At 41.7% G+C, this 14,276-nt stretch overlaps 1 protein-coding gene across 2 annotated transcripts in view; it reads left to right on the forward strand.

Annotated features, from left to right (window-relative positions):
• The window catches only part of DAAM1 (dishevelled associated activator of morphogenesis 1), a 182,279-nt gene extending 171,998 nt beyond the window's left edge, over nucleotides 1–10,281 (forward strand). For both annotated transcript variants that reach the window (XM_003794419.3, XM_023515859.1), the window contains exons 23-25: nucleotides 2,978–3,109; nucleotides 6,193–6,363; nucleotides 7,585–10,281. In XM_003794419.3, the coding sequence (XP_003794467.1) occupies nucleotides 2,978–3,109; nucleotides 6,193–6,363; nucleotides 7,585–7,794 (513 nt within the window). In that variant the 3' untranslated portion in view covers nucleotides 7,795–10,281. The remainder of the gene's footprint in view (nucleotides 1–2,977; nucleotides 3,110–6,192; nucleotides 6,364–7,584) is intronic.
• The last annotated feature ends 3,995 nt before the right edge of the window (nucleotides 10,282–14,276 follow it).

The raw sequence follows: 14,276 nt of genomic DNA on the forward strand, positions 1-14,276 counted from the left end.
AAAGAAAAAAATCCTCTACCACTAAGAAGAAAAAGCAAGTGGTGTTTGACCAGGCAATCTGAAAGCAGGCCCAGGCATCACAGGAGCTGAGGTCAGGACTAGAGTGCCCCAGCTCCCTGTGAGGCAGGCCTCCTTCGAATGAGTGGATTGGGCTACAAGGTCTTCAGGGGCCTCCCAGCTTCCATGTCCCATTAGTCCTTGATGGTCACTTGAAGTGGAGCTGTAGGACTCCTGCATCATCTTAGAGTCAGGCCTCTGGCACATGTTTACTGAGCAGACGCTGGGGTGTGCAGTCTGGGCTCTGGGCAGGGAGCTACGGCTGAGAATCCTTGCCCTTGGGTATTGCAATAGTCAGAGCAAACCCAGCCACATCCAGATAAGCACTGTGATTACGAGGGTGCCTTGAGGGAGAGGAGTGGACTGAGGGTTATCTGGAGGTTATACTGGACAAGGCTTCTCTTCTGGAAAAGGAGAACTCTGAGCTATGGTTTGGAATGTGGGATGGGGTGGGGTGACTTAGGAGTCCTGCAAGACAACCTGGGCCCAGGCCTCTGAGGAAGGAAGTGGGTCAGGCAGCCAGAGGCAGGGAGGAGTTGGGGTGGAATGGGATCGGGTTAGCACAGTGCCACGGGGGCGTCACGCAGGAGCTGCTGCAGCAAGAAGAAGGCTGGGGTGGAAAGCGGTGGGCAGAGCAGCAGCCCAGCTTGGGGTCCACGTGGGGGAGGGGCCTGACTACAGGTGGCCTAGGGAGCCACCTCTCCAAAGTATCTCACATCACTTGTCAGTAATGCCTGAGTGCTTCCCCTTCTTTTCTTTTTTTAATCACAAAACTACGCCATAGAAAGTGATTGAATTTATAAAAGAAACTTCTAGAAAAGACTAAGTCACAATGTCTAATTTTTTTGTTTTGAATGTATTAAGGAACAATGTGAGTTTCTTTTTTCTTTCTATTTTCTTTTTCATTTTTCTTTCTTTTTTGGGGGGGAGGGGAAGGAGAAGGCACAGTTTACCAAAAAAAGGGAGATGAACAAATTGAGTGAATTCTTTTTCTCCCCGTCCCATTGAGCCTATGGCCTAATAATGGAGACTCTGACCCCTGCATCTGAGCCATTTCAAAGCAAGGCCTGGGTATGGAGGGTTCCAAGGGAGTTTTAGTTTGTTTACTAAGAGGACAGTTTTTGCTGAAACCACTCCATCCCTTGGGTCACATACATTCCATCACACTCTTATTTTTTTTTTTTTTTTTTTTAGAGACAGTCTCACTTTGTCACCCTCAGTAGAATGCCTTGGCAATCTTCCATTCTTGGGCTTAGGCAATTCTCTTGCCTCAGCCTCCCGAGTAACTGGGACTCCAGTTGCCACAATGCCCAGCTATCTTTTTGTTGCAGTTTGGCCTGGGGCCGGGTTTGAACTTTCCACCCTCGGTATAGGGGGCTGGTGCCCTACCCCCTGAGCCACAGGTGCCGCCCTCCATCACACTCTTAATAAGAAAGGGGTGCAGGAGCCTGCCCCGCCCCTGACAGCTCACTGTCAGCAGGAGGCTGCCCAAATATCCGTGTGTACTGATTGTGCTCTTGCATAAATTGATTCTGTGATTTGAAGGTATCAGAGCTGGAATTCTTATGAAATTATACATAAATGAAACACTTTAAAATGGCTTTCTTATCCCCAAACCAAACACATACATGCAGTCAACTCTCCAGGCCACAGGACTAGAACTGTGGCAATTTCTTCCCCCCGAGGCAGCTCTGTACATGTCCCCCTTCTGTTGCTTCATTTGAGTCTCATGGTGATGTGGATTTTACCGTCCCCTTAAAAGTAGAGAAACGGGTCCAGGACAAGTTGGCCGTGGGTATGAACCAAACCAGTGGGAGTGCTGTGTCAGAATCCTAGCCTTTGACGCCTCCGCTCCTGATCGCCAGTACCTTTGCCAAAGCAGGTGTAGAAGAGAAAAAGGGTGATTGAGTTTAGGTCGGTCGGTACAGGCATGATTATTTCCTAGACTCTGGATTCCGGCCCTGTCCCTGATGAGCTGCTTTGGGCAAAGAATTTAATTTCTCTAAGCCTTAATTTGTATGTCTGTACAATGGAGGTAATAATGCCTCTCAGAGGCGTTTTGGGCATTAAATAAGAATGTGCATCTGGCAAAGACTAAAATTAATTCTTGAAATTCTGTTTGAATCATCTTTGTGTTCATCACTGTGCTAATGGGGAATATGGATAAATATCAAGAAACTAACTCTCCTCCCGGCCTGTTCCCAAAAATTGACTGTGTGGATAGGATAAAATATGGTAGATGAGGGCGGTGCCTGTGGCTCAGTGAGTAGGACGCCGGCCCCATCTACTGAGGGCGGCGGGTTCAAACCCGGTCCCAATCGAAGTGCAACCAAAAAGTAAATAGCTGGGTGCCTATAGTCCCAGCTACTCAGGAGGCTGAAGCAAGAGAATTGCTGTGAGCTGTGTACTCCACAGCACTCTATCAAGGGCGATAAAGTGAGATTCTTCCTCTACAAAAAAAATTAAAAAAAAAAAAAAGGTAGACAATTATGGTGCCAGATGCTACAGCTGCAGTTCTGTTAACCCAGCTTACATGCTTTAGGTAGTAAATAGACTTGAAAAAAGAAGGAAAAATCAAGGCACTAGAAGTCTGAGCATAGAATATCTGCAGTTTCTTGTTTTCATTCACAGACCTTCTGAATCCAGTTTGCTCCCATTATTTGTGTACCTTCTCTTAGTTTTATCCGAATGCAAATCTGCTTCCTTTCTAAAGCTAGAACATTGATAAAGCAGAGATATGCCTGTGCATGTGGGCATGGGTTTGGCATGGTGGGAGGAAGGGCTGGAGTATCACAAAATGTTTAGAACCATTATGATGTGTCTGCCCTTCTGCTTATTAAGTTTCAGGCATATGGAATATAAGACAAGGTGTGTCTGTATGTGAGGCCTGTGCTGATCTTACTCATTTCCTGTGTTTAAGGAGTTGGAATATCAGAAGTCTCAGCCCCCACAGCCCGGAGACAAGTTTGTGTCTGTTGTCAGCCAGTTCATCACAGTAGCCAGCTTCAGTTTCTCTGATGTTGAAGACCTTCTAGCAGAAGCCAAAGACCTGGTACGTTCCCCTCTTTGTGCTGAGTGTTGTTTGACCAGGCTGAGCTTTAATTGGGTCCTTTCAGGTATTAGTTATACTGTACAGGAAGCAGTGGGGACTAGAACCAGACATCACAGCACAGGAAGGAAATTGTTTCTCAATTCCATTGTTTTGTATGTCATAGGTATATTTTCATTTCCAAAACTTGTGATTAGTGAAAATACTCTTTGTCTAACTGGCCAGTGTTGTCTTTAGGTTAGCAAGACCTTGAAGGCTATGAATAGTATAAAGCCAGAATATACTTGAGGACGAAAGTACTTATCTCTGAGACCCAGAAAAGAGTAGCTGATGAAAAGTAGGGCAGGCCTGGCGCAGTGGCTCACGCCTATAATCCCAGCACTCTGGAGGCCGAGGCAGGTGGATTACCTGAGCTCACAGGTTTGAGACCAGCCTGAGACCAGCCTTAGCTCATCTCTAAAAAGTAGCTGGGCATTGTGTTAGGCACCTGTAGTCCCAGCTACTCCAGAGGTTAAAGCAAGAGAATCACTTGAGCCCAACACTTTGAGGTTGCTGTGAGCTATGATGCCACAGCATTCTACTGAGGACAACAAAGTGAGACTCTGTCTCAAAAAAAAGAAAAATAGGGCAGGATGAAATGTCCCTTAGGAGGACAGGATGCTGCCTACTAAAGTCTCCAGCAGACCTGGTTAAAGGAGCTGCCCTGTAATTGACAGCTTCATTGCAAGAAGTAAATTTATTTTTTGTAAGATGTTTCATTTTATGATTTTTGCTATTTTCAAAATTTTGTTTTCTCATAGAGAACACTTTTGTTGACTAATAACCAAGACCCTTACTTCCTGCCCCACCCAGCTTCTCTTTATGTCCTGGTGTTTCCTTTTGCAGACACACACGTGTGTTTGTACGATGCACACACACATCCTGTCATTTTCTCCCCCCTCCTCGTCGTCTGGAACCCGTGTCCAGCCCCTACCCCACCCCATTATTTCCCCCATACTGCCCCTCTCTTACAGTCAGAACATGCTTGTTTTTACTTGAATTTTGAGTAAGTGGTTATCATTTTTCTGTGGTCACCTTACAATTACAGGTGTGTACACACACACCAGTTAAGTAGAAGTAGACGGTCTTAGACTTCCTCTCCCACCTTGTCAAATAAAGGAGAAGGCAATGTCTGTAAGAATGACTGCTGTTCAGGGTCCAAACTATGACATCCCATCGTGGAAACAGGTCAACTGCTGTCAGAAACCACGGTTCTGACACTGTGAAAGCCCCACCCAGGTTTCATGTGGGCCTCGCCACTTTGGAGTCTGTGCTTTGGGAAGGATGAGGTTCCCCTGTGTGGATACCTTAACTGAGCAGTACAGCACCTGCTTTATAAGGGACCCAAGACTCAGCTGGATAGTTGATTTTTAATTTTAAACACAGACACACAAAATCAAAAGTTACTTTTTTTTTTTTTTTTTAGTGTGGGAACTTTAATCTGGGCCCAGTTTTCTTTTGATTTCTAAGACTCAAATATACATGACATCATCACTAAATTCCTAGATAAAAAGATCATTCCGGATGGCTTGAAGGATATAAACTTGAATGTTTTATAAACTCAGTTGTAGAATGTCTGTTGCTATTTTGTTCATACCAAGACTCTTTAGAAATTAGTTCACAAAACCTTGGAGCAAGCGAGAGCACTGTCTGTGGCGTGTGAAGAATGTTACGCTTTTCCCCAAAGAGCTCTGTTTTCTGATAGAATATTTCCAAATAAGTAAAACCTTGAGAACAACTCAGTGAAAAAAAAAAGAGAGAGGGAACATTTTTATGATAAATTTAAAGATATGAAACAACAATTAGAAACTGTCACATATATATTTATCAGTCAAATTGTTTTATTTAAAGTATTTTATTTAAGGTAGATAATGTTACTGAAATATTAGAAGAACTTAATATAACCAAGACAAGTGAAGCAAGAAAGGTAAAATCAATTAGGAACTATTGGTTTGGGGCAAGCACATCAGTACGTCATGGTCTAAACATGAAGAAAATTTAAAATCTGGAACATTTCAAGTTGTTGATTAAGCATAACAATTGTGTAGTTATGATCCTGCTAAGACTGTTGAAAGCATGCTATCTCAAATCATGAAGATAACTCCTAGAAGAACTAAAAACAGAAACAGTTAAAACTAAAAAGAGACTAGATATACTTTTGCTATTGTATACATGTATTTTTATTTAATTTTTAAAAACTCTCCCTTAATATTTTGCATTTTGGCTGTTTAAAAAGATTGGCATTGAAAAAAATGTTCTAAAACAAAAGATTTGGAATAAAATTGTATTCTTAATCGCAAGTTTTGGGTTGCATTAAAGATTTTCTCATTAGTCACTGTTTTCTGATTGAGGCCCAGGAACTGTTCAGACAAATAACCAGCTTTGCTTATGGTTAGGAAAAGTGGTTGAGAAGCACTGGCTCACATTTGCTTTCGATATGGCACCATATGCCAACCATATGGCACCAATAACTGATACTGAACTACTTCAAAGAGAAGTTAAAAGTGCAAGTCACCCCACCCCTGCTGAGTTTGCTGTTAGTGTTATGTTCGGGGTGCTCTGCCCTGCAATATTTTGCTTTCTTGTTTTTACTACTGTGTAGTTAATAAAAAGCCATAGGAAGTCATTATAAATGTTAAGCTTAAATGAGGTAGAAAGGAATAAATGGTTTCAAAAGTTGAAGAGTATTATAATTTTTACTTTAGAAATGATTAGTAGACGTGTTCTACAGCTAAAGAGAGAGGCTCACCGAATCCATCAAGTTCTATTCACTCAGCTGGGGGCTGCGATGGGCACTTGTAGTCCCCGCTACTTGAGAGGCTAAGAGGCCGGGGGATCGCTGAGCCCAGGTTTCAAGGCCATGGTGCCCATGCTTGTACCTGTGCACAGCCGCTGCACTCCAGCCTGGGAACTGCTGGGAAACCCATCTCTTAAAAAAGTAAATAAATACAAATTGTCTCAATTTGAGCTTTAGTTCTTCTAAAGAGGATAATATTTGATTATAAAAATCTCTTGGAATGCTGAACTTAAAATTCTCTTTTTTCCAGTTCACTAAAGCAGTGAAGCATTTTGGGGAAGAGGCTGGCAAAATACAGCCAGATGAGTTCTTTGGCATTTTTGATCAGTTTCTTCAAGCTGTGTCAGAAGCCAAACAAGAGAATGAAAACATGAGAAGGAGAAAGGAAGAGGAAGAGCGTCGAGCGCGCATGGAAGCTCAGGTAAGAGGCTGGCACAGCGGCCAGTTCCTCCTCCTAAAAGTTCTGTGGCTGCCGCCTGGCCAGGAGCTCTTCAGAAGGCTGCTGGGAATTTACATCGGTCTCAAGTCTTTCTTGGCCAATCTGATAGAACATATCCAAAGCCTTAAAAATATCTCTACATCCTTTCACCTGAAATTCCATTTCTTAGGAAATTATTTTAAAGAAAGCATCACAAATTTGCACAAAGAGGGCAGCATTCTTTATGATAGCCCCAAGCTGGAAACAACCTAAATGTTTACCAATCGGACATTAGTTCTAAATTGTGTAACAGCTGTATAATGGGCATTTAAGCAGTTCTTAAAAGACATGCCTTCAAAGAGTATTTAATGATGTAGGGAAGCCTACAAAATGATTTCTACATGAAATCATAAAATTTTATTTTTTTAAATAAGTGTTAATAAATATAGAATAATAATGGTAGGATAAAGTCCCAAAATTTCACAATAGTTGTCTCTTGGTCATAGAATTAAAGACACTTTCTTTCCCCTTTTCATTTATCTGAATTATCCAAATTTTCTCTAACATGTGTGGTATTATAGGCTTTGAATAATGGTAGTTCTTGAGCAACAAGTTTTAGGCATCCACAGTAGATACAGGCTAAGCCTTGAATGTAAGCAAAGAGGCACAATGACCATTTGCTTTAGTTTCGCTACACGTGGGTCACTACAAAAGTTTTGAGACAGACTTTGTTATGGTCAATATTTCACTTGCAAGAAACTCAGTTGACAGCGTCCTTTCTGATTCACCCGTGCAAGTCGGAACTTGCTCAGCGTATGGGTGTTATTGGGAGGGCTTCATTTGTTTCTGTCCACACGGATTTTATGTTTCTTGATTTTTGTGTATCTCAAAACTTTTGTACTTCCCCATACCATAAGGAAACAAATATTTGAGGTCTATATAATAGTGATAACTTTTCCATTATAATGACAGACATTGCCTCAATGGCTCTCATTTTCACTAGAGTATCAGGAGGTTCACTTCAAATCTGAATGATGAGGGCTAGCCACACTGCAGTGGTAATTTTTCATTGCTGTCCAGTGCTTCGCTGTTGGGGATGCATGTCCCAGTCACCCCTTTGTTGAGACTCTGAGGGGGTGGGCAAGTGCAGCCCAAAGCGTCGTCTCCCCTGAAAACAAGACGCAGATGGCGACACTTCTCTGACAGGTTTCTTTGTATTTGCAGCTCAAAGAACAACGCGAACGGGAACGTAAACTGAGAAAAGCAAAAGAGAACAGTGAAGAAGGCGGAGAGTTCGACGACCTCGTCTCAGCTCTACGCTCAGGGGAAGTGTTTGACAAAGACCTTTCTAAATTGAAACGGAATCGCAAACGTATTACCAACCAGATGACGGACAGCAGCCGAGAGAGGCCAGTCACGAAACTTAACTTCTGATTGTCCACAGATGCTTTTTTAGAAAGCGCATTAGCAGCCCTTTGAAGTGACTAGAACTTTTCAATACACTGCCTTGCGATCCAAACAGTGGCAACCTCTTCCTCCACCTGTGAGCAGGTGTGTGACCGTGTGTATGTAAATGTGCGCGTGTGTGTGTATATTAAAACCTGTATATAAAGTCTGAGTGCTGTCTGGAGACCTACATGTATAGTTAAAAGTGTCGTTGCTGTGTGAGCTCAGAACCCTTCGTGTGTGCGTTCACACTGAGTGTGGCTCACGTTCTCTCCCTGAACACCGTGACTGCTCGGAAGCACAACACTCTCTCCTGAGGAGACGACAGAGACATTCCCTAGAGTAAAAAACAAGAAAAGGAAAAAAAAAAAGAGGCTTGTAGGATATTTTGTGGTTTCCAAACTTGGTATATTTTCATCAGTGGAACTGAAGTTGGAAAAAATAATAGATTTAAAGCAGTTTTTATAGCTGACAATGTGTCACTGGTGCAGGGCATCCGTCATGGACAGGACCACGTAGAGTCTCTGACGCTGGTGTGGGGACACAGTCGGTTAGTGTTTATTAAGAACATCTTGCACACAATGTGAATTATTCAGAATGTCCATCAGAATTTTCCTGTGTATTTAAAACTTGGACATTAATTTTTGTCCCCCCTAATTTCATCAAGTTCTCTGCCAAGTGCTCTTGATGACTTCTTTAAATTGCTTTTGGAAAGAACACTATTTATGTACATGCAATTCACACTCTTGTTAAAGAACATGATTACCAGAATGTGCTTCTTGTTCTAACAGTATAGATATATAAACCTTAAAAATAGAATAACCCACCCAAGACTTCAACGTAGAATTCTCTGAAGGGATAAAGATCCTTAAAAAAAATTATTTTTAATGGGGTGCCTTTTTTTTTTTTTGCTGTTGTATTTTCTATTTTCTGTTTTGTAGTAAACGCTGCATCTTCTGTAAATATAGGTCTGAACCTAACGACACTTAAGAGAATGCACAAAATGCCAACAGCATCAGCAGATATGCCCAGATCTGTTTATCTCTAAGTGTATTTGAAGTGGTTTGCTGTTTATGTATTGTCATTTTAAATTGTATGTCAGTAAAGCTACCTGTAAAATTTCAGTCCAAAAAATAAAGCTCTCAGGGAGAAATGAATAAACACAATGAACATTAGAAAATAAAATATAGATGCTTCCCATTAACCTACCAGCGCTTAATATCCTTAAATTATATGCTATATAAAGAGGACTGTTACTTTTTTTGTTTTTCTTTGCTTTATTTATTTGTAGTTGGGGGAAGTCTAATGTTTCCTCTTTCCTTTCCATCAATCCTGTTGTGGTTGGGTTTCCTGTGGAGAGAGTAGTTTGTCCTGTTGCACTAGATAATTTACTCACTAAATTGAGTTTTTCAATTAACAAATATTTATTAAGTACCTACTGTGTACCAGGCATAGTAGGACTACAGTAAGCAAGACAGAGTCCCTCCCCCCAAAAGAGCTTATGCCGCCATGGGGATATTAGGGATGAATAGAATACCAATGTGCGTGTTGTACAGGAATCATGCTATTTAAAAATAATTTGTATAAACTATAATGCTTAGCGTAGATGGCGAGGTGTCTGAGCTAAGTGAAAGCTGTGAAATAGTGCTCTAAGAGTTGTCAAGAGCTGTGGTTTTACTTTTTTTTCCTCATTGCAAACTTAGCGACTTTCGACACATTACGTGGAAGTAAATGACTCCTAGTGAATAAAACTGTCAGAAATACAAAGCAGAGGTTGCCCCCCCCCCCAACTCCTAGTTAACCAGCGTCTGCACGTCCGTCACAGCGCAGGGGCAGATGGAGACTGAGGGGTGAGAGTAGGACAGATGATGGTTTTGTCTATTCCTTAACTAAAGTGCCTCTATGTATATTATTTTCTACTTATAGCAGGAAAAATTTGGTCTGGCTCAATTTTGAAACTATTTTAAAAATGGCTTTGTCTTAAAAATGTCTGAGGAACAGACATGTGGAAAGAGAGTCACGTGAAGGCGCAAGTTTGTGTGGCGTGTTCCTCTGGCCCTTTTTAATCATCCTGTTCTCGAGGTGGCCGTCCCCGTAGGCTCCTCTGTCATTCCCATTCTGGGTTCCTTTCCCCGAAAACTGTGTGCAGGTGAGTCCATGTGCCATTGTTGGGAAAAAAAACAAAACAACAAAAAAACTACTTTTAGATTGGTGCTGGTGTAAGTAGCCACTTTTCTCTCTTGGGTGTGTATTTTAAAGTTTTGTGTTTGTTTTTTTTTAATTAATGCCAAAAAGAAAAAGCATCATAATTTGTAAACTTAATCATATGTCTTGTATCTTATTAGTTTAATAGTTGGAACCGCTCAGTCTTTAGGTGCAAGACTGTTGTTAGATAGAACCAAGAAAAAAAAATGTTGTCTGTGTTATGAGACTGTACATTTTTTTAATAGCAATAAAGAGAAGAATTCATTGGGTGTACATATGTGCTTTTATGAATTATTGAAACATCGGACTTCTTTGCACTTGTTCAATAAATCAGAAATATATATATATATATATAGTTTTAAACTTGTACATACGGGACCTGGAAGGCTACCCTATGCCACCTCTTTCTATACTTGGTTTATGTATTAGCGATACAGTTTCACGTCACATATGGTAGAGCTACTACTAGGGAAATTACTCAACTAGAGTCTAGAAAAGAATCTCTAGTCTCCAGAATCAAAACCTTTTAATTTTTAAGCATTTCTTTTTTAAAAATTAACTTTTGATATAGGTCAACATGGGAAGTGTCACCCATACAGATTAAGAAATATGTTTTATGTATATCCTCGGAAAATTGACAGTGTTCCCATTGTCCTACATCACTTTGGCTGCCTAGCCGCCCTCAACCCGATTTAAAGTCAGGTTGAAAACAAAGTGTCCCAGTGGCTGGTGCACTCCCGACACGCAGCAGCACTAATTCTTCTGACCTTTGGGAGGGATGGACTCAAAGTCTTATAACTGCTGATCACCTCGTTTTTTTATCCAGTCCCTAGATAAATGCATCCAATGTTCCCTGAAGCTGACATTCAGATGGGAGAGACTCTCCTATGTGCTAGAAAATGCTCTATCCCTTCCCACAAAAATAACTGAATCACGGCCTGCAGTGTTTCACATTTGCATGTGGAGCTACGTCCAAAACCCCAGGCTCTCAGCTGCCCTTGATGTATTGATAGAAAAAGAAGGAGGAACAACGTGGACTTTCAGATCATTTTACCGACTCTAATGTCTTCAGCTTCCCTGAAAAACTCATCACTTATAAAGACCACCGGTGGGGCAGGGTGGTTAGGTTACATGATCTGTCCTGAACTTTGCCTCTTTTCCATAACTTAACGTGGATTTCTGTGAGACAAAAGGATCGTCTCTATAAAACTACTGTAGTTTAGACACGACAGGGATACATTCCAAGAAATGGATGGCCCTGGCAGGTGATCTCACCACTGTGAACATCACAGCCTGTGCTCACTCAGACCTGGGTGGTGTGGCCACGGCGCACCTGGGCTGCGCCTGGGCCACCACCCACACAGCATGACCCTGTACTGAGTGCTGCAGGCCACTGTAACACCATGACCAGTATTTGTGTATCTAGACATACCTAAATAGAGAAAAGATGGAGTGAAAGTACCATAAAAGAGACAAAAACTGCTATACCCCATAGGGCACTTGCCATGAATGGAGGCTGAAGGACTAGAAGTAGCGCTGGGTGAGTCAGCAGGGTGTGGTGAGTGACGGGGAAGCCTGGACGGTGCTTTCAACCTTTCCACACTGAACCTATCATTAAACTTCCACAGCATACTAAAATTATGTTGTTTCAAAAAAATAAAAAAGAAGAATATATTTACTATGTTTTAAACTTCTTCAGAAATAGTTTAATTAATGATCTTAAAAATACCTAAGATCCTCTCACTGCACAGTGGTTGAAAAATCACTGGCCTAGTATGTTACTGTGCATTTCTGTAGATGTGATGAGGCTTGTACATTTAACACTTCACTGAATTTATCTTAAAATGTAATGAGCTAACTTTGGCTTACTGTAACTTCTTTACAAACTTTTTGGGTTAACTTTTGATTTTGTAATAATACTTAGCTTAAACATAGTGTACAGCTATACAAAGATATTTTCTTTATATCATTCTATATGCTTTTTTTATTTTTAGAATTTAATTTTTTTTTTACTTTTAAAACTTTTCTGTTAAAAACCAACACACATCACACATTAGCCTAGGCCTATGCAGAGTCGAGGTCATCAATATCACCATCTTACACACCCACATCTGTCCCACCAGAAGGACTGTGGGGACAGTAACCAGGAACAAGCATGGAGCTGTCATCTCCTATGATAGCAATCTCCTTCTGGAAGACCTGCCTGAAGCTGTTTCACAGCTGATTTTTTTTAAGAGACAGAGTTGAAGTAAGATCACAGCTCACTGCAGCCTCGCCTGGGCTCAAGTGATCTCCTCCCATTTCAGCCTCCCAAGTGGCTAGAATTATGGGTATGTGCCACCATGCCCAGCTGAGAGTTTTATTTTTTGTGGAGACAGGGTCTCACTGCATCGTCCAGGCTGGTCTCAAACCTCTGGCCTCAAATGATCTTTCTTCCTCGGCCTCTCAAATTGCTGGGATTATAGGTATAAGCCACCACATCCAACCAACTTCGTGTTAATAAGTAAAAGAAGTGAAATCTAAAATGTTAATAAAAGTATAGTGTTATAAATACATAACCAGGAGCATAGTCATTACAAGTGTATGTACTGTGTGGAAGTACATGTGCTATATATTTGCATATGACTGGCAGAGCAGCAGGTCTGCTTACACCAGAATCTCCACAAATACGTGAGGGATGGGTTACACTGTGTCCTTATGACACCGAGGTTGTAAATGACCAGCACTTTTCAGTTCCGTTATAATTGTACGGGACCATGGTATTTGTGGTTCATGGTTCACCAAAGCATCATTAAGTGGTACATGACTGTTCAAAAGGCTGAGGTCTGGAAGGAGGACTTTCTGTGAGATGTTTTTAAATAACATCAGCTGTTTCCTATCAAGTGGAAACCTAAATTAAGAACTCCTGAGGCTTAACAGCTACTTGATAGCATTTAGTTCCATAAACGCCAGCTTCGAGAACCACTGGGCCGTATGTGAGAGATTTAAAGTCAAGAGTCTAGAGCAGCGGTTCTTAACTTCCCTAATGCTGCAATGTATTTTCATTGTTAAAAAGGGGTCGCGACCCACAGGTTGAGAACTGCTGGTCTAGAGCTTCTCATGTAGGGTCATTCATAAGCCATGGCTACTAAATTTCACGCTTGTTTTCTGTGTGGTCCATATATTATTTTACATCTCTATATTCCCACTGCTCCTGCTAACATGACCTCTACCGAAGTCTAAAGACCTATTGAGTCTGGCTGGGCGGGTGGCTCACCCCTGTAATCCTAGCACTGTGGTCGGCCAAGGTGGGTGGATTGCTTGAGCTTATGAGTTTGAGACCAGCCTGAGGAAGAGTGAGAATATCCCCCACCCCCACTCAAAAAACAACCAGGTATTGTGGTGGGCACTTGTAGTCTCAGCTACTCGGGAGGCTGAGGCAAGATAGTCACTTGAGCCCTGGAGTTTGAGGTTGCTGTGACCTATGACACCATGACACTACCAAGGGTGACAAAGTGAGACTGCCTCAAGAAAAATAAAAAACCTATTGAGTCCATAATTAAGAAATGGCTAGAAATCTATGAATTCTTTATCCTGAAGAAAGTTTGGGATCCTTGCAGTAAAAAGTTCTTGTTCACAGGATTTAGTATTTTCCATCACAAATATCAATCAGAATTACTTTTCAGTCAGCTCATGGGGAAAAGATCAGATCTGCCCTTTAGTCTTTTTCCCGGACACACTTTCATCTACTGCAGTCAACCCTGTGTTTCTACTGTACCAAACAACAACAGAGTTCAGGAATGCACACCAGGGTTTCAGACCAAAGAGATCCTTATTTTTATCAAACCTTGATGGGTCCCACCACCATGGGAAAAAGAAAGTTTTCTAAGTATGAATTTTTTCATGTCCTTTGAATAAAGCATTTGTTTTCTCCGCTTTTCTGATTTCTTTCTCTGGGAGGAGGACGTAAGGCAACAGTTCTCCAGTACTGAACTTGAGCACCATGCTCTCGTTTCATTTATACCCATTATGGTCATGTGAGATTTCTGTGGCAAAAGAATATGTAATCCCTCATGTGAAAGCATTTCTTGTTAACATCCTCACCCCGCCCTCCAGTGTTGATAAACTTGCCTGAGTCTGATCAGATTGGGGGCCACCTTGACTCTTCTGGCAGCGACGGGGGCCCTGGAGAGGTGGTGACTGTGATGCTGAGCAATGACCCAGGAGGACAGACCCAGGAGAGGGAGGAGTGACTGTAGACCCAGGAGGACAGAGCCAGGAGAGGG

Source organism: Otolemur garnettii, unplaced genomic scaffold (assembly GCF_000181295.1).
Source record: "Otolemur garnettii isolate 467f Iridium unplaced genomic scaffold, OtoGar3 scaffold00081, whole genome shotgun sequence".
In the NCBI taxonomy this organism is placed as follows: Eukaryota; Metazoa; Chordata; class Mammalia; order Primates; family Galagidae; genus Otolemur; species Otolemur garnettii.